At 42.6% G+C, this 24,207-nt stretch overlaps 1 protein-coding gene across 8 annotated transcripts in view; it reads left to right on the top strand.

The window, feature by feature from the left end:
- RCL1 (RNA terminal phosphate cyclase like 1) overlaps positions 1–24,207 on the top strand; it is a 185,552-nt gene that overhangs the window by 24,513 nt on the left and 136,832 nt on the right. For 6 of the 8 annotated variants that reach the window (XM_086415248.1, XM_086415249.1, XM_086415254.1 and 3 more), the window contains exons 3-6: positions 1,821–1,996; positions 7,542–7,616; positions 8,537–8,661; positions 22,674–22,799. In XM_086415248.1, the coding sequence (XP_086271374.1) occupies positions 1,821–1,996; positions 7,542–7,616; positions 8,537–8,661; positions 22,674–22,799 (502 nt within the window). Of the gene's footprint in view, positions 1–421; positions 619–1,820; positions 1,997–7,541; positions 7,617–8,536; positions 8,662–22,673; positions 22,800–24,207 lie in introns of those variants that run through there. The other 2 variants (XM_086415251.1, XM_086415252.1) reach the window with 2 other exon arrangements.

Below are 24,207 nucleotides of genomic sequence, written 5' to 3'. Positions count from 1 at the left end.
GTGCCCCAACCGGTAAGGAACAAGAGACTTTATTGACCTCTCTCCCCTTCCCTCTCTCTTTCCCCTCCTTAACCCTTCCTATCCTTCCCCATTTTTCTAGTCCCCCGGTCCTGGACACAGGAATCTGGTCGAAGGGTCCTCAGCATGAGCTGAGGATTGGAGACTGATCACCTCCTCGTGGCAGAGAATTCGAATTCTGGTTCTGGTCTGGTCTGATTTCTGGTAGGGCCGAGTTCCAGTCCTCCCTTCTCTGAAGGCCCAGGGAAAAGTCCCATAATGCCTGGGTATCTGTAGGTGGCAGGAGACGTCTGTAAGGCCACCCCTTTCGCCCCCCTCTCCCGCCTCCTCCCCCTTCTTCTTTCAACCTGGCTTCCTTTCCTTCCTTTGACATCTTTGATGTTAGTACTTGGATCTGAAGTTTTGTGTCTCTATAGGAGGTTTTCTGAGAGACTGTATTCTTATATTTAAGGGCTTCCTTGGTGGCACAGAGGTTAAAGTGTCTGCCTGCAATGTGGGAGACCTGGGTTCAATCCCTGGGTCAAGAAGATCCCCTGGAGAAGCAATTGGCAACCCACTCCAGTATTTTTGCCTGGAGAATCCCATGGATGGAGGAGCTTGGTCAGACATGACTAAGTGGCTTCACTTTCACTTTCTACAGCTTAGTTGAGAAATAAGATATTTATATGATCCTGCTTCCTTCCACCTCTTGTGTCTACCCGCCCGCCCCACCTCACCCCCCCACCCCCCCACTGCCCCCCCCACCCCCCCACCCCCCCCAGCCTTCATTTTGATGATCTGGTTAGTTTCTTATTTGGTTAATTTGCCAGCATAGACAGATTTTAGTGCAGAGTTCAGTGGTTATAGTCTTTGGGAGTTGGGGGCTTTTGGACCTAAAAGATTGTTTTGAGTCACGAATAGTATTTAGAATAACTAAAGTAGAGTTTTCTAACTTTGATTAGAATATGATTCTGATAGTGATTATTGTGATTTTGATTTTTTAATATGGTAAAACCTGTATTTCTTGTGTCAAACTCCCAAGCGCTGCTTTCCTTTTGGTGACTGAACCTAGTTCCTTCCTCTAATGTTAGATTTCTTTATTGGTAAATTGTGCCAGGAGAACTTGGCCAGGGATTATTAGTATCAAAAATATATTGTGTTCATTTCTTCATATCCCCTGAATCATCTAGCATATTTTATTTGGTTTTTCCTCTAATATGTAAACCTAGTATGAAACTTTTTGGATGATATGCATATTTGAAAGAATAAAGAAAGATAAAGTGTTTTCACTAAAGCAGTTCAATAATTTTAGACATTTCCATTTGTTACTATTAAATTAAAATAGTTACTATTAATGGAAATGAGTGCCATAAGTACTTGCCTTCTCTAGGTACCTAGTTTGGTGACTATGGTATTGGGAAATCTGATTTCCTGGGCCTAGAAGAAGCTGATTGCTGGCACGATGATTTCAGAACATCATCTGTAAACCCCGACATTGGCACAATCTGAGAGCATGCTGTTGGGAGACTAAGGTGCCTGTTAGGATATATCTCCTCTGTGCCCTGCTGTGACTCTGGCAATTCAGATGGCTTAGGGAGGGGTTTAATTTATTACTGTTTATTAAATTACACTCACAGTTTATTATTGTTACAAGGACTTGACAGTAATGAGTCAGCTTTTGGAGTGAAGTATGTGGGCTCTCAGGAATGGCATTTTGAACTCTTGGATGCCCTTGCCAGACTTTCCCCTTGGGACTGACTGTTTCATTGCCTTTGTGACACTTTTTTTTTTCCTTCTGCTGACTTTCTTTCCTCTGTTATAAGGAACGACCTTATATTATCAGCCCGGCCTCTTGTATGGTGGGTCCATGGAGCATGACTGCAGCGTTCTTCGCGGCATTGGGTATTATCTGGAAAGTCTGCTCTGCCTGGCTCCATTTATGAAGCACCCGCTGAGAATAGTTCTGCGAGGAGTGACCAATGACCAGGTTGACCCTTCGGTGAGTAGTGAGGCCACACCACCCTGTGATTTTTGTCTCCTGTTACACCTAACTTCTGAGAAACTAGTTCCTGATAAAACACATTTGTTTTGTTATTTACCTTGAAGTTTAGAGATTAATCACTCCAGAAGGCAGATGAGCCAAGACTCATAATCATCAGATTCAGTGACGATTGTTAATCTTCTTCAAGGTGCCTTTCATTGTTATGTCTAAGAACCTTCTGAACAGATGCTTGCAGTCTCATCGTGTTTGACATGAAATATGGCTCTGTTGACTGAAGTTTGTGAGAGTGGAGTTTTCATAAGGTCATGTGACGGTTGAGGCTGAAAGGCAGCAGATCAGAATTTTAGGCAGAGAATAATATCTTCTTGGCATGCTGCAGCATAATCTTGACTTAGGCTTCAACTGTACACTTTAGGACTTTCTTCTTCTGAGAAGAGTTTGCAGATTTAGAGAAAGGGTATAAGGGCAGGGAAGGTATATATGAGCTTTGCCAGTGTGTGAGCATCAGCAAGCTTCTTATTAAGCGTGCTGTGTTTGTGGGGAGGATAGTTTAATGTACAACTAGAATATTCATTGTGGCTACCTCAGCTGTCTTAATGCCAGTCTGGGATGGGTTTTATTGTATGTGTGTGTGAGTGAGAGAGAGAGAGACAGAGAGAGAAAGACAGACAGGTTGGGGAGAGGGAGATTGATGGATTGGAGCAGGCCTGCCTTAGACCTTTCATAGTGAGGCAACGATCCCCTCCTTTGGATGCTCTGCTGTCCAGAGAAGATATCTTCAAGCTGAGGGCCATGATGTGAAGTTCTAACTGAGGATGCTTGTCTTCACCTTGGCAGACATTAGAAGAAGACCACTGAAGGGGTAGCTTCAGAGGCAGATGTGTGTGGCTTCCCTAACCAGGGAAGACCAGTTAGGTGGTGCAGTGAGCTCCAAAGCAGAGACTGCTGGTATTCACCAGGATGCTGATGAGGTTATAAACATGATTAATGTGTTCTTGGGCAATAAAAGGTTTATTCCTGAATTCTTAAGATTCGGGTACATAAAGTCTTCCCAGGATCCAAAGTAGAGTGCAAGATCTGATATTCTTAACTATATACGAATGCTGCATAAACTGTTTAGAATTTCAAAGTAATTTCAAGTGGTTGCTTATTTCTCACATTTTCCCGGAAGATTGTAGGAAATGGGTTCTTCAGTTAAAAGTAAGAGTGGAGACCTCTACTATTTCAGATTGGGAGGGGGTGGGGTAGGTGCCTTGACTCTTGGGAAAAGTCCCTGAAGCAGACAGATGTTGGCACCATGTATCCCAGTTTTGTATTCTCTTTCTATAGTTGCCAGTGATCTTAAAAGCTGTTATTACTGACAGTACTAAAAATTTACATATTTACATATTAACAATGACAAAGATTAATTGATAGATTCCCTAGAAATAGTATTTTATTCTTTCTAGCAGTATATTAAAAGGCTTTCTTGTAGTTTTCACAAGCTACAGGACTAAAATGACCTTGGTTAGTACCTGGCTCCAGCCCAGGATAAAATAAATACACCTAATCCTGGATAAAGAGTAACTTCTTCAGCCTGTGGCTTCTTCGTTTTAAACTTTCTCTTTAATGTGTAGTTTCCCCATCAATTTATGTCCACACCTACTGTCTGCACACAGGGATGAATACGATGAGTTCTGCCCGTAGGGAATGTGGTTTCATGGGGTGAACAGCTGTGAATACAGCCAGGGAGACCACAAGGCTGGATACTCTGGGCTCTGGCAGACGCACAAGCCGAGTGCTGAGGGCTGGGGAGGGCTTTCAAGAGGAAGGGAAGCCCCAGAGTCAGTCATGGTTTTAGGAAGATAGCTGTAGAGCTGAGAGAAGGGTAAATTGCCAAGGTGTCAACCAGTATGAACTTGATGCAGAGGGAAGTGGAAGGGTAGACAAATATGAAGGGCATTGTGGAGGGAGGGGCTTCATAACTCAATAACTAATTGGAGTTGGGATAGGAGGAAGGGGTCACAGGTAACTCCATGATTTCTGTCATAGTTGACTTGAAAGGATAGTGATCAGAAAGAGTTTCACAGGGAAGAGGAAAATTGTGATGGGGTGATAGTTGATGTGTCTGATTTTGGTCCTATTCTCTGGGATATTGATGGGATATCCATGGGGGATGTCCAGTTGGGAATTACTGTTTGGAGCCTCAGATCATCAGGATCTTACCTACTGACATTTCACTCTGTAGGAGAATGAGGTTGACTAGTACCCAGTTTGATCACTGTTGGCTTTTTGGCTCAGTAAGTCTGACAGGTGCTTTTCTCTTGGTCTGCACAGTGTGCTGGTGGTGTTGGTGTTGGTGTGTGTATCTGAGTTGGTTGTTCTTGTTTGAAACCCCAGAGTTTTTCATTGCAGTAGGTTGGCGTGGCTTCTCCACAACAGCAATCCATCAGAGCAGAGTAGCACCTGCCCTCTTGGGAAGAGGCGTGAGAGCTCCATTTGGACACAGGTCTTAACTGACCTCATCATTCATTTAACGTCCCCTTCTAGCCTCAGTGGGCCAGTAGAGTTTTGGCTTCATGGTTCCAGGGACTGAGAATAGATGAAGAAGAGGAATAAGTGTATAAGGAGTGAGTTGGGGAAGAGGAGCTGGAGACAGTGACTATGGAAATAGAAGGATTTGGAGGAGCCAAGGAGTTGAGTTCTGAAAAGCTAGGGATGATCCGAGTCAGTCCTTGCAGGAGTTGAGTTGGGATTGGGTAGGGAGATGCAGCAGTGAGAAGTTCTGTTGAGCTTTAAGAGAACAGTATCATTAGGGTGCAAGATCACACACAGGTTCAGAATGAGTAAGAAATAGAACCATAGAAGGTTGGGAGATTCTTCCAGAATGCTAGATGGGATATCCCCTTAAGAGCTGAGGTTGGGAATTTTTAAGTGAGAGAAACTTGCACTCGTTTGTAGGCTGTAATGGAGAAGGAAAAAGTTAAAATGAGAAGGGTAGAAGGGCTTAATAAGGCCACCTACAGATATCCAGAGGATAGAAGCAGCAGTGATGGGATGAGCCTTGTAAAGGGGTAGGGACATTTTGGAGACAAAAAGATAGGAAATGGGGGGAAATTTTGAAAAGAAAAATTCTAGGAGGTCTCCTTTGAGTCTCAGTGATTTGATACTGGTGCCCCCAGTTGATATTTACTGGTGCCAGCAGTTGGCCAGACAGTGAGTGAAGAGTCCGTCCTCTTTCAGGGCTATCCTAGCAGGGAAAAGAAGTAGAGTGAAATCTGCTGTGTCCTGGCCACTTGTTTAGGTGGACCTCTGTCAGTATCCGTATTTATTTGATTCATGGGGGTTAGGTAGATGTTCTTATCACTGTTTCAGAAGGGAACATGTTTCTTCCCTTTTTCTGTTTGTTGTGGTGTGTGCTAAGTTGCTTCAGCCATGTTTGACTCTTCTGCGACCCTGTGGATTGTAGCCTGCCAGCCTCCTCTGTCCATGGGATTCTCCAGGAAAGAATACTGGAGAATATTCAATTGCCATTTCCTTCTCCGGGGGATCTTCCTGACCCATAGATTGAACCTGAGTCTCTTATGTCTCTTGCATTGGCAGACAAGTTCTTTACCACTAGGGCCACCTGGGAAGCTATGGGTCTGATCATATTTCTACTTGTTGACTGATTGGACTGTAAGGGTGGTGCCTTTGCCTGAGGTTCCACTTGGGTCAGACTTTTGCCTTTCCTCTCTGACTTCAGAGTAACAGATAGGTTTCCTTGAAGCAGAACCCGCAGACCACCCCCACTTTGCTAGATCCAGTGTGTGGAGCTTGAGGAGGTTATGGAACTTTCTAGTTGGGCCCCTCTTTCTACAGCAGGCAGCCAAAGCCCTGAGGAGAGAGCGTCCGGGCCTCAGAGGCTGTAAGAGGCAGAGTGGGGCTCCAGGCCACAGCTGCCTTTCCAGCCCTTGTCCCACCACAGCGAGGGGCCTGCCCTTCATGTCAGATGGAGAGTGACCCGGGAGACAGGACCACACCTGCAGTTATATTTGGGCTCCTGACTGGCCCTCAGTCAATTTGACTTCCTCCTATTTGACTCCAGGTGTGGGTGGGATGAACCAGCAGGGGTGTTCTGTTCTCTTGCCTTTCTCTTACCTGGGAGAGCTGGAGGCCGCCTAGCTCCAGGAGTCATGCTCACGGAGCAACCGGCGTCCTTGCAGCCCCCACCTTTTCCAGAATCTGGCTTGGTCTTCTCCCCAGCTGCCCTTCGTACTAGCCTTGACTGAATTCTTCTTGGTTTCAGCAATTCCAAATGCCTATTTTAAGTTTCTGAGTTGTGTGTAGCTTTAATATTTAATTGAAATTAGCTAATCTTTAATGGATTTTCTCAGTAACTGCTTCTGCCCCACCTGATCCATGCTGAACATGTTCCTAGGATACATAGGTCATTTCTACCTCTGGTTAATTTTCTGATATATGAATATTTGGTTGGGGACTGTTCTCTGCCATAAAGCCCTGTTGGAGTATTGTTCTGTTGAATGTTAGCATGTAAGACTTGGTAGCAACTTGGAGACAGGCAGGCTGAGCTCCTTACCTTAGAGACAAGGGAATTTAGAAATTGAGATTTTCTTGTTTGAGGCCACACAGCAAACTAGAGCCTGGACTGGGACCAGGGCTTTTTCCCAGAGCCTCTGCTTATGCTGCTTGCCCTCAATGCTTCCTGTTGTAGGATCAGCCCCTGCAGGGCTGAGAAACATCTCTTGTTCCATTGGGAACAAGGAAGGGATTGCTCTTGTTTCCCTAGTTGCCGCTGAGACAGCAGTCACTGACTTCTTGGATAACGTGGATTGGAATATCACCTTATCCTCTGTGAGGAATCTGCAAATGAATAAGGAAGGATCGCAGCCCTCCTAGGAGTTTCGAATGAGGAGATGGTAACAGTTGTACTTGACAGTGTCTTGCCATCGACTGTGGATGTCTTCCTTTGCACTTAGGGGTTTTTGTTGTTTGCTGCAGTTTGAGGCTGTCTTTCCTCTGAGGCTCCCGGCGCCTTGTAGAATCACCACCACCTTTAACTGCCTGTGTGTGGGTGTCAGCAGGATTCTTAGGTAGAACTGTTAAGCTGAATAGTTGATTCACTTTAGCCTGGAGTGCCACCAGCTCTAAACGTGAAATAGTCATGTTGAATAAAGAATACTTAAAGAGGCCATGTCTTTGCTTAGTGTTTATACCTGTAAGAATGAGCAGAGGTCTCAGTTTGTTTTCTGCATGAGCCCAGCAGTTTCTTGGTGCTTTTTGCGTGATAGCATGTGATGCTCATGATGACTCATAAGGTAGGTGTATACTACTATAAATGTGGAAAAGGGGCTCAGAGAAGCCAGTGGCTTATAAAATCATAGTCTTTAGTCGAGAGCAGAGCCAACCCATGCCCTCAGTTGTAAGCCAGCCTCTTTTCTCTTTACCAGACTGCTTCATCTACCAGGAGGCTAAGCCTTAACCGGCTTTGTGGATTCTTTCTTCTTTCAATCTCAAGGTTTAACTAAACTTTTTTTTTTTTTTTTCTGAAATTATTCTGCAGGTTGATGTTCTGAAGGCAACAGCACTCCCTCTACTGAAACAGTTTGGGATTGATAGTGAATCTTTTGAGTTAAAGGTACGAATGTCCAGATTGTTGGTGGCATAAATCAGTGTGAAATATTTTCTTACCAACTCACTGGAAGAGCTGTATGGCCCAGTGTGTGTGTGGCACGTTTGAAGTCACCATTATAAGAATTCTTGAACCTAGCATTGCAGACTTTGAGCTGAAAGGGTCCCTTTAGTAATGACAAGAGTAACTGATATATTGCACTTACTTAGTGGTAGTAGACGTTGTCAACATTCTACATACATTAACTCCTTGACTCATAACAACTCAGCCAATAAGTCATGGAGCTGGGATTCTGACCATGCTACCTCTCTGATCTGGATCATTTATTTTAATTTGTGTCCAGAGCCTACCAATCTGAATGTCCCTGAGACTTTTTAGTACTTTACTTTCAAAACCTAGTTGAAGTAATTTAAGCATCTGTTTGTTTGCTATTTAAGGGAATTATATCAATCCAGGGTGATAACACTGGATATCTTAAGCTGTTTAGCATCTCTGCTTTTTGAAGGGAAATTACTTCATTTTTATTTAATAACTCAAAACTATTGAGTTTTGATAGACCATTTAATTCCAGAAGAGGAGAAAAGGGTTCTTGGTGGTTAAGAAGTGGGTAAGCTGATAAGCTAGACCAGTCCCTCATTTTAAGGTTGAGGAAACAAGTTCTGGTGGTGAAGTGACCTGTCTGGCTTTGACTGGAACATGCAGGCTCTGTTTCTACTGCTTTTTCTGACACACCACATAGTCCCCTTGCTCAGCATGTGTTCCTGTGGAGCTGACATTAGGTTCTGTTGATCTTGAAGAGATGGACAAGTTGGGTTTGAAAGCCTTCTGCATTCTAATGTTGGTTTTCATTCTTGGTGTACACCAGCTTGGCTGGGTGTCATCCACTCTGTTGAATCCTGACCTCTTCTTTTTCACTATGCCTACAGGTTGTACGACGGGGGATGCCACCTGGAGGAGGAGGTGAAGTGTTTTTTTCATGTCCTGTGAGGAAGGTCCTGAAGCCTATTCAACTCATAGATCCAGGAAAGATCAAACGTATCAGAGGAATGGCGTATCCTTTGCATTAGCTTCAGATTTCTTACTTATTTTTCTTTGCCTCAGTAAGATAAGAATGACTCATAACAGTTTACTTCTTCCCAGGGTTATTTACATTTCAGACAACAGTTCAGTCGCTCAGTTATGTGACTCTGCGACCCCATGGATTACAGCATGCCAGGCCTCCCTGTCATCAACTCCTGGAGCTTGCTCAAACTCTTGTCCCTCAAGTTGGTGATGCCATCCAACCATCTCATCCTCTGTTGTCCTCTTCTCCTCCTGCCTTCAGTCTTTCCCAGCATCAGGGTCTTTTCAAATGAGTCAGTTCTTCACATCAAGTGGCCAAAGGATTGGAGTTTCAGCTTCAGCATCAGTCCTTCCAGTGAATATCCAGGACTGATTTCCTTCAGGATTGACTGGTTGGATCTTCTTGATGTCCAAGGGATTCTCAAGAGTCTCCTCCAACACCACAGTTCAAAAGCATCAGTTCTTCAGCACTCAGCTTTCTTTATAGTCCAACTCTCACATCCACACATGACTGCTGGAAAAACCATAGCTTTGACTAGATGGACCTTTGTCGGCAAAGTAATGTCTCTGCTTTTTAATATGCTGTCTAGGTTGGTCATAGCTGTCCTTCCAAGGAGTAAGCGTCTTTTAATTTCATGGCTGCAGTCACCATCTGCAGTGATTTTGGAGCCCAAGAAAGTGAAGTCTGTCACTGTTTCCATTGTTTCCCCATCTGTTTGCCATGGAGTGGTGGGACCAGATGCCATGATCTACATTTTATTAATGTTGAGTTTTAAACCAGCTGTTTCACTCTCCACTTTCATTTTCATCAAGAGGCTTTTCAATTCCTCTTCACTTTCTTCCATAAGGGTGGTGTCATCTGCATATCTGAGGTTATTGGTATTTCTCCCTGCAACCTTGATTCCAGCTTGTGTTTCATCCAGCCTGGCATTTCACATGATGTACTCTGCATACAACTTAAATAAGCAGGGTGACAATATATAGCCTTGACATACTCCTTTCCCAATTTGGAACCAGTCTGTTGTTCCATGTCCAGTTCTAACTGTTCCTTCTTGACCTGCATACGGATTTCTTAGGAGACAGGTAAGGTGGTCTGGTATTCCCAGCTCTTTAAGAATTTTCCTCAGTTTTTTGTGATTTACACAGTCAAAGTCTTTGGCGTAATCAACAGAGAAGAAGTAGATAATTTTTCTGGAATTCTCTTGCTTTTTCTATGATCCAACGGATGTTGGCAATTTGACCTCTGGTTCCTCTGCCTTTTATAAATCCAGCTTGAACATCTGGAAGTTCTCGGTTCACGTACTCCTGAATCCTGGCTTGGAGAATTTTGAGTATTACTTCACTAGTGTGTGAGATGAGTGCAGTTGTGTGGTAGTTTGAACATTCTTTGGCATTGTCCTTCTTTGAGATTGGAAGGAAAACTGACCTTTTTCCAGTTCTGTGGCCACTGCTGAGTTTCCATATTTGCTGGCATATTGAGTGCAGCTTTAACAGTATCATCTTTTAGGATTTGGAATAGCTCAACTGGAGTACTGTCACCTACACTAGCTTTGTTTGCAGTGATGCTCCCTAGGGCCCACCTGGCTTCACATTCCAGACAACAATCTTGGAAAAATCTTAACAGTGAACTTGTAATTATTGGCTGAGATAGGGTATTTTATTATCTGCCTCATCATAACTAGACTGACTGATTGATTCATTTATTTTTTTTGGTTAACACTTAAGCAAACAGTTCCACTGTTTGTTACACTCTCTTGAGGGCTTTGATTTGGGGGCTACCAATGCACTGTAGTCCCTGCTTCAGAAGAGCTCATCGTCTGGTGAAGGAAATGAATGTACAGATACATAATTCTGCTATAATGTATAAAGTGATGTAGATGATGTTCAGTGGGTTGGAGGAACTAAGAGTAGAGTGGCATATTTGTCTGGAAGATGTGAGAGAGCTGACTAGTAATTAATAATATCTACCATTTAGTAATTGCTTATTCTGAACTATGATAATTTATATACTTAATTTATTTTTTATTTTTTAAACTATTGAGATGTGGTTGACATACAAAAAACTGTATATATTTAATGTGTACCACTTGAGGAGTTTGGAGAGATATATATATATACCTGTGAAACCATCAGCCCAATCAGTGCCATAAGTGTTTCTATCACCTCCAAAAGTTTCTTTTCATCCTCTTTATTATTTTAATTTTTTGTGATAAGAATACTTTTAACATAAGATTTATCCTCTTAGCAAATTTTAAGTATGCAATATAGGCATTACAGTGTATAGTAAGTGTCTAGGAGAAGGAAATGGCAACCCACTCCAGTGTTCTTGCCTGGAGAATCCCAGGAACAGGGGAGCCTGGTGGGCTGCCGTCTATGGGGTCTCACAGAGTCGGACACGACTGAAGCAACTTAACAGCAGCAGCAGCAGGACTTATTTAGATTCCTCATATACATGGGATCATGTAGTACTTGTTCTTATGTATCTGGTTTATTTCAGATAGCATAATATCCTCCAGGTTCACCCATGTTGCCACAAATGATAACATTTCCTTTTTTGAGGATGAATAACATTATTGAATCCATATACCACATTTTCTTTATCCATTTGTCTGTTGGTAGACATTTAGGTTGCTTTTATACCTTGGCTATTGTAAATAATGCTGAAAAAAAATATAGGAATCCATGTGTATTTCTTTGAGATCCTAAGTTAAGTTTCTTTAGATATATGTCCAGAAGTGGGATTGCTGGATCAGATGGTAGTTCTATTTTTAATTTCTCAAGGAATCACCATACTGTTTTCTATAGTGGCTTCACCAGTGCATGTTCCCACTAGCACTGTACAAGGACTCCCTTTTCTCCATACGCTCACCAACACTTCTTACTTATTTATTTTTTGATAATCACTGTCCAAATGGGGTGAGGTGATATCTCAGTGTAGTTTTAATTTGTAGTTCCTTGGTGATTAGTGATTATTGAGTGCCTTTCCATGTTTTAGTTTGCCATTTGTATGTCTTTTGGGGAGAAGTGTCTATTCAAGCCCTTTGCCCATTTTTAAGTAGAGTTGTTTGTTCATTTTGCTACTAAATTGTAAGATAAGGTGTGCTGTATCTTTTGAGTGTTAATCATATATATGAATTTCAGACATTTTCTCTAATTACATAGGTTGCCTTTTCACTCTGTTGTTTATTTTGCCTCCTTTTTTTTTTCCTTTTTGGTATTCAAGAAATCATTGCTGAAGCTAAAAGTCTTCCTCACTGTTCTCTTCTCAGAGTTTTACAGTTTAAAGTCTTACATTTGTCTTTAATTCATTTTGAGTTTATTTTTGTACCTGGTGTGAAATAAGAATCCTCTTTCATTCTCTTGCATATAGGTATTGTTTTCCCAACAGTGTTTATTGAAGAGGATATCCTTTCCCCATTGTATATTCTTGGCAACCTAGTTGAAGGTCAAGTGACTAGATATGCATAGGTTTATTTCTGGGCTCTCTGTTCTGTTTTTTTTTTTTAATGTTAGTACTATACCGTTTTGATTTTGGTAGCTTTGTAACATATTTTGGTATCAGGACCTGTGATGCCTTCAGCTTTGTTCTGCTTGCTCAGAATTCTTTGGCTATTTGGAGTCCTTTGTGGTTTCATATAAATCTTAGGTTTATTTTTTCCCTATTTTTATTAAAAATAAATGTGAGATTTTGATAGTGATTGCCTTGAATCTGCAGATTGCTTTGGAAAGTATGGACATTTTAACAATATTAATTTTTCTAGTCTTTGAACATGGCCTGTCTTTTCCTCTAAAGTCTTTTAAAATGTCTTTTATCAGTGTTTTGTAGTTTTTAGTGTGTAGGTCTTTCACTTCCTTGGTGAAGTTTATTTCTAAGAATTTAGGTTGTTTTAAATGCTATTGTAAATAGGATTGTTTCTTTGATTTTTTTTTTTGTGGGTAGTTTGTTGTTAGTGTATAGAAACTCAACTGATTTTTGTATGGTGATTTTGTATCATGCAACTATATTGAATTCATTTATTCTAACAGTTTTTTTGGGGGGATGCTGTTCTTTAGGATTTCTACATATAAGATCGTCTTCTGCAAAAAGAGATAATTTTACTTTTTCCGTTCCAATTTGAATGCATTTTCTTTTTCTTACTTAATTACTCTGGCTAGGACTTCTAGTATTATGCTGAATAGAAATGTCAAGAGTGGGCATCTTTGCTTTGTTCTGAATTTTATAGGAAAAGTTTTCAGTTTTTCACCATTAAAGATAATGTTAGCTTTGGGCTTTTCATATATGGCCTTTATTGTGTTGAGGTAAGTTGCTTCCATGCTTAATTTGTTGAGAGGTTTTTTGTTTTGTTTTGTTTTTTTATCATGAAAGAGTGTTATTTATCAAATGCTTTTTCTGCAGCTATTGAGACAATGATGTGATTCTTATCCTTCATTCTGTTAATGTGAGGTATCACATTGTTTGATTTGCATATGTTGAACCATTCTTGCATCTCAGGGATAAATACCACCGTGTCATGTTGTGTGACCCTTATAATATGCTGTCGAACTCAGTTTGTTAATATTTTTGAGGTTTTTTGCATCCGTGTTTGTCAGATATATTGGCCTGCAGTTTTCTTGTATTATCTTTGGCTTTGGTGATCCTAATCTCATAAAATGAGTTTGGAAGTGTTTCCTCTTAGATTTTTTTTTAGAAGTTTAAGCATCGGTGTTAATTCTTCTTTGAACATTTGATAGAATTCACCATTAGAGTCATCTGCTGAAGCCACCTGGTTATGGGTTTTTCTTTGTTGGGAACTTTCTGATTACTGGTTTAATCTCTTTACATGTAACTGATCTGTTCAAGCTCTCTGTTCTTGATTCAGACTTGAAAGTTTTTATGTGTATAGGGGTTTATTTATTTCTTCTAAGTTGTCTAGTTTATTGACATATAGTCATTTATAATAGTCCCTCATGATGTTTTCCAATTTCTGTGGCGTAAGTTGTTAATATTTCCTTTCATTTCTGATTTTACTTATTTGAGTTTTGTCTTGTCTTAGTCAAGCTAAAGTTTGTCAGTTTTTATCTTTTCAAAAAATCAACTATTTCATTAAGTTTCTTCTATTGTTTTTCTGTTTTATTAATGTCTAATCTGCCAACTTCAAATTTGGTTTCTTTTTCTAGTGTAAAATTAGGCTGTTTGAGATCTTCCTTTGAAAGAATGTTAGCACTTATCAGGCGGTCCTAAGATGGCGAAATAATAGGACAGGGAGACCACTTTCTCCCCCACAAATTCATCAAAAGAACACTTGAACGCTGAGTAAATTCCACAGAACAACTTCTGAATGCCGGCGGAGGACATCAGGCAACCAGAAAAGCACTTATCAGTATAAAATTTCTTAGTACTCCTTTTGTTGCATTCGTAAATTTTGGTATGTTCTGTTTTCATTTTCATTTGTCTCTTGTTGGATCTTCTTTTATCGATTCAGGCACTCTGTGTCTTTTGATTGTGGAGTTTAATACATTTATATTTTATATACTTTATTCTTAACCTCAAAGTGAGTCTGAATTCACTTCTATCCTATTTTGTGGATGTAGAAACTGAGGCTTCAAACACTTAAGGAATTTGCTCCCATATAACATTGCTAGTAATGGTAGAGCTGGGATTTGAGCCCTGTCTCTGTGGCCCATGCCTTTAACCTCTGCTTTTTCCTGTAGAGAGGACAGGGCATTTGGACTGAGCTTGAAGAATAGAGGCTTGTAAAGCGGGACAAAGAAGGAGGAGTGCTGTGGACGGAAATGTGGGCCTGTGGAGGGAACAGTGCCCAGCCGTTCTGGGGAGCGGCAGGCGATGTGGTGTGGCCTGAATGCAGGTCACTCAAGGATGTCAAGTGGAAGATGGGATGAAAAGTGAGAGCAGGAGCCTGTGGAGACTGGAGGCTGTGCTGAGGAATTGACCTTCATTCAGAATCAGTAATTTTCTTTTGGAAAGAGAATTTAGAATTTGCACATTAACCAAATAACTCCAGTGGTACAGAAAGAACTTTTGGCTGTTTTTGGCTCATTGTAGAAATTTTGGTAGGTATGAGTTGGAAAACAAAACAAAACAAAAGCACCTCTTCACTGCACTCACTTAGAGGCAGAGATAGTAAGGAATTATCATGCCCTAAAGAGAGCTGGTGAGGGTTGTGTCTTGGGGACAGGTGAGGGCTGCTAGTTTATGAAGGTCTCCTAGAGGCAGGATGGATAGGATGCAGTGATCACCTGGGTCTGTGCTAGAGGAATAGGGAGTCCTTGAGTATGATTTTGATGCTTCTCACTTATACCCCTGAATAGACGTATTTGTTCAGATAGAAACTGCAAATGTTTGGGGTGGGGTGTGGCCATGTTGTTGGCAGTGAAAATAAGTTTAGTTTTACTCATGTTGGGTTTTATGATTCCAGGTAAGTACATGGATAAGTCCAGAAAGGACTTAGAAATTGGGAATGTAGAACTTCCTAGGAAATGTAGGACTCGGGGACAAGGAAAGCTAGAAATGGATGGTTGTGGCATCAGGCACTATGTAGAAGGCAACAGAAGAGGATGGGACCCTCAAAGGTCACTAAGATTTGAAAGCAGAAAGCAACGTTCTTCCAGGAAGGGAGACTAGGGAAAATCAGAGTTGAATGGGGAATAAAGAAATCAGTGATACTTCATTAAAAATAAATAAATTAAAACTACACTGAGATGCCATCTCTCACTAGTTAGATTGGTAAAGAAACTAAAGCTTGACATAATATTCTGATGAAAGGTTGGTGAGAAGGTGAGACAATGTAATTAGTATGATTAAGAATTTGACAGTATCTAGTAAAATTCCTAGACATCAAGGGAGCTGTCAAAGGCTACTAGAGTCATGTCAAATGGACACAGAAGCCAACTTGAAGTGGCTCCTACTAGCCAAAGATGGGACAATCTAACTACCAATAAAAATAACTACAGATCAATTGATTACACATTAAATAAGGTTACATCCACAAATTTATTATGATACTTAAAAAAAAACCCTGTATTGATCATCCTTGGAAATCGACCCATTCTTTTGAAAATCAGTAATAAAAGTCAACCATTTTTTCTGCTTTTCCTATACAAACTGATAAGGGGAAGTTGATGAGGGAAAGTCTCTTGTGTATCAAGGTATTGACTCTTTGTTTATGAATAAATTGCAAATAGTTTTTTTCTTAAAAAAATAAAGAGAAAAGAAAATGCAGCTTATTAGAAGCCAAGTCAGTGCCTTAAAGGGCCCAGAGGAGTAAGCATTAGGCCAAGCCGAGGGACTCACAGGAGGCTGCCACTGATAACCCTGAGGGCTCTTTCCAGTGAGTGTTGGAGTCAGAGGCCAGATAACCAGTTCTGGGCTGCAGAGTGATGGGGGGAAATGGTGGCAAGCAGAAGCTACTCTTTCAAGAACTTTGAAAGGAAAGAGAATGGAAAGAAAGATATGGTGATAACTTGAGGAAAAGAATTGAGAACATCCCCCCTCTTTAACAAAAAGATTGATGATTTGAGTATTTTTGTAGGTTAAGTAGATTTACGCATGAGAGAGGGAGACTGACAAAGCAAGGTAACAAGGCGATTAAAGCTAAAGCACAGGTGCTAGAGTCAGACAGATGTGGCTCTAATTTTGGCTTTGCCATTCACTGATGTTGGGATTTTGGCCCCAAACTTTGGTTGACACATTTATCGTTGGGCCAGTTTATGACTGCTGTGTGGGGCTGTTGATGCTGTGCTGTGCTCAGTCTTGTCTGACTCTTTGTGACCCCATTAGTCCGCCAGGCTCTAATGAAGTTTAAATGGAGTAATAGATGTGTAGTATGAGAAACTGGGCTGGTATAAGTAAGTATTTGGTAAATGGTGGCTGCTCTTGTTTTTATTATTATTTAAGAGGAGATGGATTGAAAATGCAGGTGTATGGTAAGAATGGCTCTAGATGGAGCATTTTGATGATGATTGGAAAGGGGTAGGAGGCATTTTGAATTTTTACTGAGTTAGGATGGGTTCCAGGTTGAGGGGACTGGCAGGGGTGTGATAAGGGAATGTGACAAGGGTGGCGAAGATGTGGGCCACTTAGGCATTGTGAGGGGTGTGTCCAGTGGGGCACAGTAACTCAGGATAAGGAAAAGGCTGTGGCACTGCAGTAAGGGCTCAGCTGAAATGAGGTGTTTTCATGGTGCTAGCTGTGTGGTGTGTGGCTAGTCCAGCAGCAATTGGCAGCCTAGAAGGAGGAGTGGAGGAGGCAGGAGGCCATCTTCATGCAGGACTGGGTGTGGATTGACCAGGTGAGTGAGATGTGCAGAAGTATGGATTACAGGGCGTATTAGTGAGCGTGTCATTGGAGCGACGGCCGGTGCACTCCTTACTGAGGAATGCAGCAGAGGCTGCCAGCCTGTAGAAGGCACATGGTCATGGGGTTGGAAACCTTAACAGTTTTTTTTTTTTTTTTTCACAGTTTTAATGGAAATAGACGTGTGTGTTGTGTAGAAGAACTTGACATTGTGTTTAGGGAGTTGTATTTCGGGGTTTCCAATGTTAAGAGTGGTAGAATTCTAGGTGCCAACAAGATCATGGTAAGGGCAAGTGTTGGAGGTGGGGGGCCGGATGGGGTTGGGTGATGGCTTTCCTGGTGGGGATTTGATATGAGTAGAAAGGATGTGTGCTTCTAGGGGTGATAGGGGCTTAAAGTCAAGTTTTGTATTTTTCAGGAGGGTTAAGGGTGGTCTTACTTGGAGGAAAGGAACTGTGGAGTGGATTGCCTTTTCAGAGGCCTTGACTGGATTGCATGGTGAGTAGTGAGGGCACGATGTAGGGTGGATGCAGAGCCACAGGACAGAGAGAGCTGTTGCTGAGATAAAAGAAGAAACTTGGGGTGCTGCCTGAAGTTCTTTTTAGGAATTATCAAGAACAGAAGAACTTGTAAGAGAGCTTCCCTGGATTAATGTCTGTTCTCTGCAGGGCTATCCTTGGGCCCAACCATAGGCCAAGACTTGTGCATGTAGCGGGGAATATGGCTGGTGGAGGAGAAATGGTACCTTTCCCAGGGAACCCCCAGGTTGATGGATGCTTACATTGACGTCTGAAGGTGATGGTCGACTCTCATATTCTCCGACTCTTAGGAGATAGAAACAGGTTATAGAGGAATGGAAATGTGATGCAAGTGTGTGCTAAGTTGCTTCAGTTCTGTCCGTCTCCTTGCAACCCTGTGGACTGTAGCCAGTCAGGCTCCTCTGTCCATTGGCTTCTCCAGGCAAGAATACTGGAGTGGGCTGCCACTTCCTCCTCACAGGGGATCTACCTGATCCAGGGATTGAACTTACATTTCCTGCATTGGCAAATAGGTTCTTTACCACAGGTGCCACCTGGGAAGCCTGGTGATGCTAGTAGCTGGGTTTTCATTTTAAAAACTAGAGATACCTGTTTTGCTTGATGCACGTTAGTTACTTATGTGCATGTTTAGTCGTTTAGTCATGTCTGACTCTTTGCGACCCCGTGGGTTGTAGCCAGCCAGGCTCCTCTGTCCATGGGATTCTGAAGGCAAGAATATTGGAGTGGGTTGCCATTCCCTTCTCCAGGGGATCTTCCCAACCCAGGAATTGAACCAGGGTCTACTACATTGCAGGTGGATACTTTCCTGCCTGAGCCACCAGGGAAGCCCCCCTAGTTACTAATAGCTCGACCTCATTCTCCTTAACATTGAATTTCACTGTGTACAAATTCCAAGTTAAACCCTGTTGATGGCCATTGGGATGTCTTCTGTTCTTCACTGTTGCCAAAAATGTTGTGGTTAATGGCCTCGTACACAGAGTCCTACACACTTTCAGAACTATTTCAGTTTGTTTTTTCCATTTAGAGATTTGTTTCTTCAGTGCTGTGTCATGGCAGTGAACTCTGCTTGGAGTCCACTCTCTCAGTTTGGAAATGTGATTTCCAGTGTGTGCTCTCTTTGTTTACCACAGTCCTGTGGTAACAACGTGGGTTGCATGGAGGCTGTTACACTGGGGTCTCACATGTACTCTGTACCAGGTGTACAAAAGCCTTGTGAGTTTTTTGATGCCTTTGATGAAGATGCCAGGAAACAGGGAAAGCTCTGGGATTGTACAGGGTTTTACATAACAGCTGAAGCAGCTGTTGTACCCTAGGCATCTGGGATGTAACCTCATTCCTCCCCTGCTTTTTTCTGGCATTCTTCGAACATTCCCTGTGTAGGCTCTGAGCCAGAAGGATGCTGGTGAGGTCCCAGGCGGTTCCCCTTCCTTGAGGCTGGGGATAGGACACCTGTGCCTTCCCCCATCTAGCCCTAACTCTAGTCCTTCCTCTAAACTCCCCACGCAAGTCGACACAGTGCCCTTGCCCAGATCCCTGTCTGCAAACCAGACATTCCAGCTGCTGATCTGCAAAGCTGCCCGTTTCACAGATACCCCAAAGGAATGTGGGTTTGAATTGAGATCACTTTCTTGGCCAGCTTTGGAGCCTGGGAGAAAAGAAGCTGCTTTTGGAAAAAGCTTTAGCAGGGGTTTGTTACTTGCAAGACTGGTTAACAGTCGGGCTGAGCTTGGAGGTTATATTCCCCATAGGAGGACTCAAGCTGGGAGAAATAGCCCCATTCTCTTGTGTGTGTCTGTGGTTTTAACTGTTCCCCCTCCCCCGCCACCCCCATCCCTGCAGAGTGCATCTCTCTGACTGACTGGCCAGGGCCTGGGAGGGAGCTGGTGGCGTTCCTGCCAGCAGCTGTGACTGGATGGTGCGGTTGCCTTTTATTTACTGCCACCCACTCTCTTACTCCCCACTGCCTGAGAGAGAAAGAAACACTGTCTTTCAGTTTTGTGATGCTGTCCCAGTAGTTCATGATTGGATGTATAAGAGTCAAGAGAAAAAGCTGGGGTGGAGGCAGGAGAGGGGCATGAGGTGGAGTTTGTTGGACGATCTGGTTTCCTTTCTCTTAATTGTAGGGAGGGTACTTAGAGATTGAGTCTCTTGCTTTGTGTTCACACATACCCTCACTCCTTAGCCTTCTCTGACTTGTAACACCAGGGAGGGTGAAGGGTAGGAGTTCCATATGCCCTGTAGCCATGAACTTGTCTTTCATGGATATGAGTTCTTAGTGTGGTACTCATAAAAGGCCCCTGGAATTGTCTGCAAAATTGTGTGTTCACGTGTTTCTTGAGACAGGGTTCATGGCTTTTACCAGATTCTCAGAGAGGTCTCTTACTCCTGAGAGGAAAGAACCTCTGCTTTGGGGTTTGAACCTTGGACTGCCAGTAGGAAAAGCGGTAGTGGACATTCACTGGGCTCCAACTACACACAAGGCATGGCTGAGCGCCTGACATGCATTGTTTCAGTTGAGCTCCCAGACCTTGTGAAGGAGAGTATTATGATCGTTATTTTTGTAACAATGAGGATGCGGAGGCACCAGGTTTTCAAGTAGCAATAATCACACCTTGGATAAAGCTTGTTGGCTATAATACCACCACTGTGCAAAGCCAGAAGCACTAGGTATAGCACATTGGTTCCAGAATGATGCAGTTTGCCGGAGCTGGGACTTAATACAGATAGTCCGATTCTAGAACTCTTAGCCAGTGTTGGTAGGACCTCCATACCAAGCCAGAGAGCACCACAATGACTCTGGGATGCAGCCGGCTTTAAAGTTCCTTTCCTTCATTACTACAGTGCCTGAATTCTAGTACACGCTTCCATTGGCCCCGATTAGCACTTTTACCTACTGAGTTTCCACATCCCTGGAGGGATCGGGGAAGAAGATTGCCTTTGGGAAGTCGTATCTGTTTAATTTTGAATCTTGGTTCTGTGATTCAGTTGTCTTCAGTGAGACCCCTGAAGCAGAAACCCATGGCCTTACCTCAAGGTTGCTGCTAAGTCGTTTCAGTCGTGTCTGACTCTGTGTGACCCCATAGATGGAAGCCCACCAGGCTCCCCCGTCCCTGGGATTCTCCAGGCAAGAGTACTGGAGTGGGTTGCCATTTCCTTCTCCAATGCATGAAAGTGAAAAGTGAAAGTGAAGTCACTCATTCGTGTCCGACTCTTAGCGACCTCATGGACTGCAGCCTACCAGGCTCTGCCATCCATGGGATTTTCCAGGCAAGAGTACTGGAGTGGGGTGCCATTGCCTTCTCCTACTTCAAGGTTACGTGAGCATAAAATAAGATGACCATGTACCTGAAAGAACTTTGAAAGCCACGAGCACCATGGGATTATGTATCAGGATAGTGACATCTGTATTTTCCTGCAGAATGCAGGCACTTCAGGCCTCAGAGGGACAGCACCCTCTTGGTCCAAAGGGTATGAGACCTGGGACTGTTTATCGAAGCTGCCTGTGGTCAAAAGTACGTTCTGGACAGAAGAGGTGGTGATGTAACTGGGCTGTGTGTGTGTGTGTGTGTGTATTGAAAAATCCCTCTTTACTCTTTCCTCATTTTGGGTTTGTCCTTTGAGTCAAGTCAAATATTTATCGAGTATTTCTGAGTACAAAAGTAGTGTATGAGAGACTTGTGAGGGATACGGAGGTAGAGCCCCTTTCATTATGAAGCATGCAGTGTTATCGGAGAGCATGGACGGCCTGAGTGTATATGAAGGGAGACGTGTGGTAAGTTCAAGTGCAGACCACAGGTGGGGCGTCCTGGAGGGTTTCAGGGGAGAGGGAGAACTCCAGGTTGGAAGAATGGAAGCAGGTAGATCAGGCTGAGGGATTTGGACACTTTGGTTCATGGAGCTGGGGATGGTGGTGTTGGATTGGGGATGAACCAAACAGACTAGGGGTCTGATCGCAAGATCTGGGAGGGCCTGGAGTTACTGGGAGCTTCTCCCTTACATGTGGGAGCTGGATCTTTTGGTGAATGTCCAGGATGGGTCAGAAAGGGGAGCTTGATGCCAGTCAGATTCTTTGGTTTTTGTTTCTGCAGTCCAAATGAAAATTAAATGTGTTATTGACAGTAATTTTCGAACAGTTGGGCTGGGCTGGGGAGACCACACACCTGGTTTTCCCTGTTGGACTTTGTGCCTGGGGTTTGGATCAGAGTAATGGAAAGATCATGTGTTGTTCTTCGTTTCTTTAGCCCCTCGTTCCACATGCACAGCCAGCCCCTAACCATACATCGGACATTGGAAGTGCTTAGTACATACTTACTTTTTATTTGGTTGGTTGATTTGGGGAGAACCAGTCTGTAATAAAGTTTAATTTGAGGCAGTAGTTTCCAGTTCCTCCAGCAGCACTCTTTTAATTTGAGTTGATTTGAGTTGCCAATATCTTTCCTTTCCTTTCTGAGGCTGTCCTGTTGTAAAAGTGCTAATTATCACTAATTGGACCATTAGGTAGCAGTTGTAAGGAGCCTGTATCAGCCATAAATAGCATTGTTGGCACTTACATAATCGAAAATAGGCGTAAGTTAAAAACCTGTTTAGACCTATATAGACAGTCCCACTATGTTCTTTTACTAATGTTTTTTCTGCTTCTTTTGTCAGCATACCATGGGGTGGATTGGGTCACCCAGAGGCCCAGGTCAGTCCCAGTGGGGTGTCTGTCCTGGTCTTAGGTTTCTAAGAGAAAGACTTAATGGTAACAGCAATGGGGATGTTCAGAGAATACTTCAAAGGGAGTCTGGCGCATGCCATACAGGGGGGCAATTGCCTTTACTTGTTCCAAAATTGAGGTGAACCATTTCTAGCGGGGAGGGAATGGGTAGGCAATCTAGAGCAGGGTTGGCAGCTGCTTTTATTTTATACTTTCCAAGTGTCTATATTGTTTGGGTGTTTTTCATCCAGGACTTTTTATAACAATACAAAAATTATATAATAATAAAAATAATAATGTAAAAATTGAGTTATGATACTACAAAGTTTAGTAATTAAATACAGGTGGAGAATAGAATGAAATTAGAAACATCATTTTGTTATGGCAGTACCACAAATATTTGCTAGCTTTGTGACTGACTTTTCTCCGCTGTGGAGTCCAAGCAGAATGACACCCTTAACTCCAAGTTGCAGGTATTCGGTACGTGTATCACCTCAGATGGCAAACCGGATTGTGGATTCTGCAAGGAGCATCCTCAACAAGTTTATACCTGATATCTATATTTACACAGACCACATGAAAGGCATCAACTCTGGGAAGTAAGTGTCTGTGCATTTTGGAAGCCTAATTCTGCCGCCTCCCTAAGCATTTTTCATACTCCTGGTCTCTGATTGAAGCTTAAGCTGCCAGCTCTGAGGTTGGGCAGCCAGAGGAAGAATGATTCGCCTTTTTTTTCCTTCTGACTTACTGCCATTGTCACCACCAAGTATATTCTGAGCATCTATCACATGGAAAGCATCGCCGTGCCCAGTGCTGGGTGATGAGGGTTTGAGATACCAGCCTCAGGGAATTAAAACCCAGCTATTAATAAAAGTGCCTCCAGCTTTAAATCCCCTTTGCACTCTGTTCCCACTAAAAAGTAAAGTAAACAAAGTTCTCCCACCCTGAGTAAATAACAATTTAGGGAAAAAAATCCTTTGTTGGTCTAAGTGCCAGTCGGTGTCTCTCTCCATCAAGGGGAACAACACCCTTAGAGCCAGAGAAACTTGTTATTGCAGATTTTAATTTGGTTTAGTTAGAGCCTTTGTGGAAAACCTCACGTTAGAACATAAAAAGTTAATAATGATGATTTATGTAATGAAAATATCTGTTTTAGGCTTTTGTTATATATTTAGAAACCACTAATTTTTTATTATGAAAATGTTAAGCATACAGAGAAGTTGGAAGGATAATACAGTGTACACTTGTATATTTTTCTTACTTGTAAGTAGAGATTGTTTTGCCAAATTTGCTTTCCTTGTATGTGAGTTTTCTCTGTTTTTGCTGAGCCATTTTAGTGTGAATGACAGTATCTTTACACTCTGGACCTGAACTTTTCAGGTTGTGTCTTACAAAAGTAAGAACATTAGACACTGACAATTGTGAGATAAGAAATCAGTTTTTTTCCTAAGTTGTACCACAGCTCATCCTTTCATAGTCCTTTCTCTGAGCTTTCTTTAACCTCAGCAAAAGAAGGAAAGAGAGGGGAAAGAAGGGGGCGAGTGTGTTATGGGATCTCTGACCTTCATGAGGCCTAAGGAAAAGATAAAGGAGATTTCACAAATGCAGTGGTGGCTCTTTGTCCAGAGCAACAGAGGAGGTGGTGTCAGAGCTTAGAGTTGGGACAGGATTTGTGTGCAAAGCTGGCCTTTTCCCTGGAAATTGGAAAGGTCAGTGATGGTCCCAAACTTTTGGTGTATTGCTCAAATACCACTGGTGGTGTCCTCATTCCTAACATGTGAGTGATAACGCCTACATCCCTAGGTTACTGTTACTGTAAAGATGAAAAGATCCCATATGTAAGCCCCTAATGCAATGCCGGGCACATAGTAGGTGCTGCAGAAATGGTAGCTGCTAATGCCGTTCTTGCCTTTTTCCTCCCTTCTTGGCTGCAGGTCTGGGATTATGTGTCAGCTGTTTTTGGGGAGAGGGAATTACAAGGGATGGCGGAGGATAGGTGGTGCCAGC

The sequence above is a fragment of the Bos grunniens genome, chromosome 8, assembly GCF_055505025.1.
Source record: "Bos grunniens cultivar Pamir isolate PY7600 chromosome 8, Bosgru_T2T1.0, whole genome shotgun sequence".
Taxonomy (NCBI): domain Eukaryota; kingdom Metazoa; phylum Chordata; class Mammalia; order Artiodactyla; family Bovidae; genus Bos; species Bos grunniens.
This window is presented reverse-complemented; position numbering and strand designations above follow the sequence as displayed.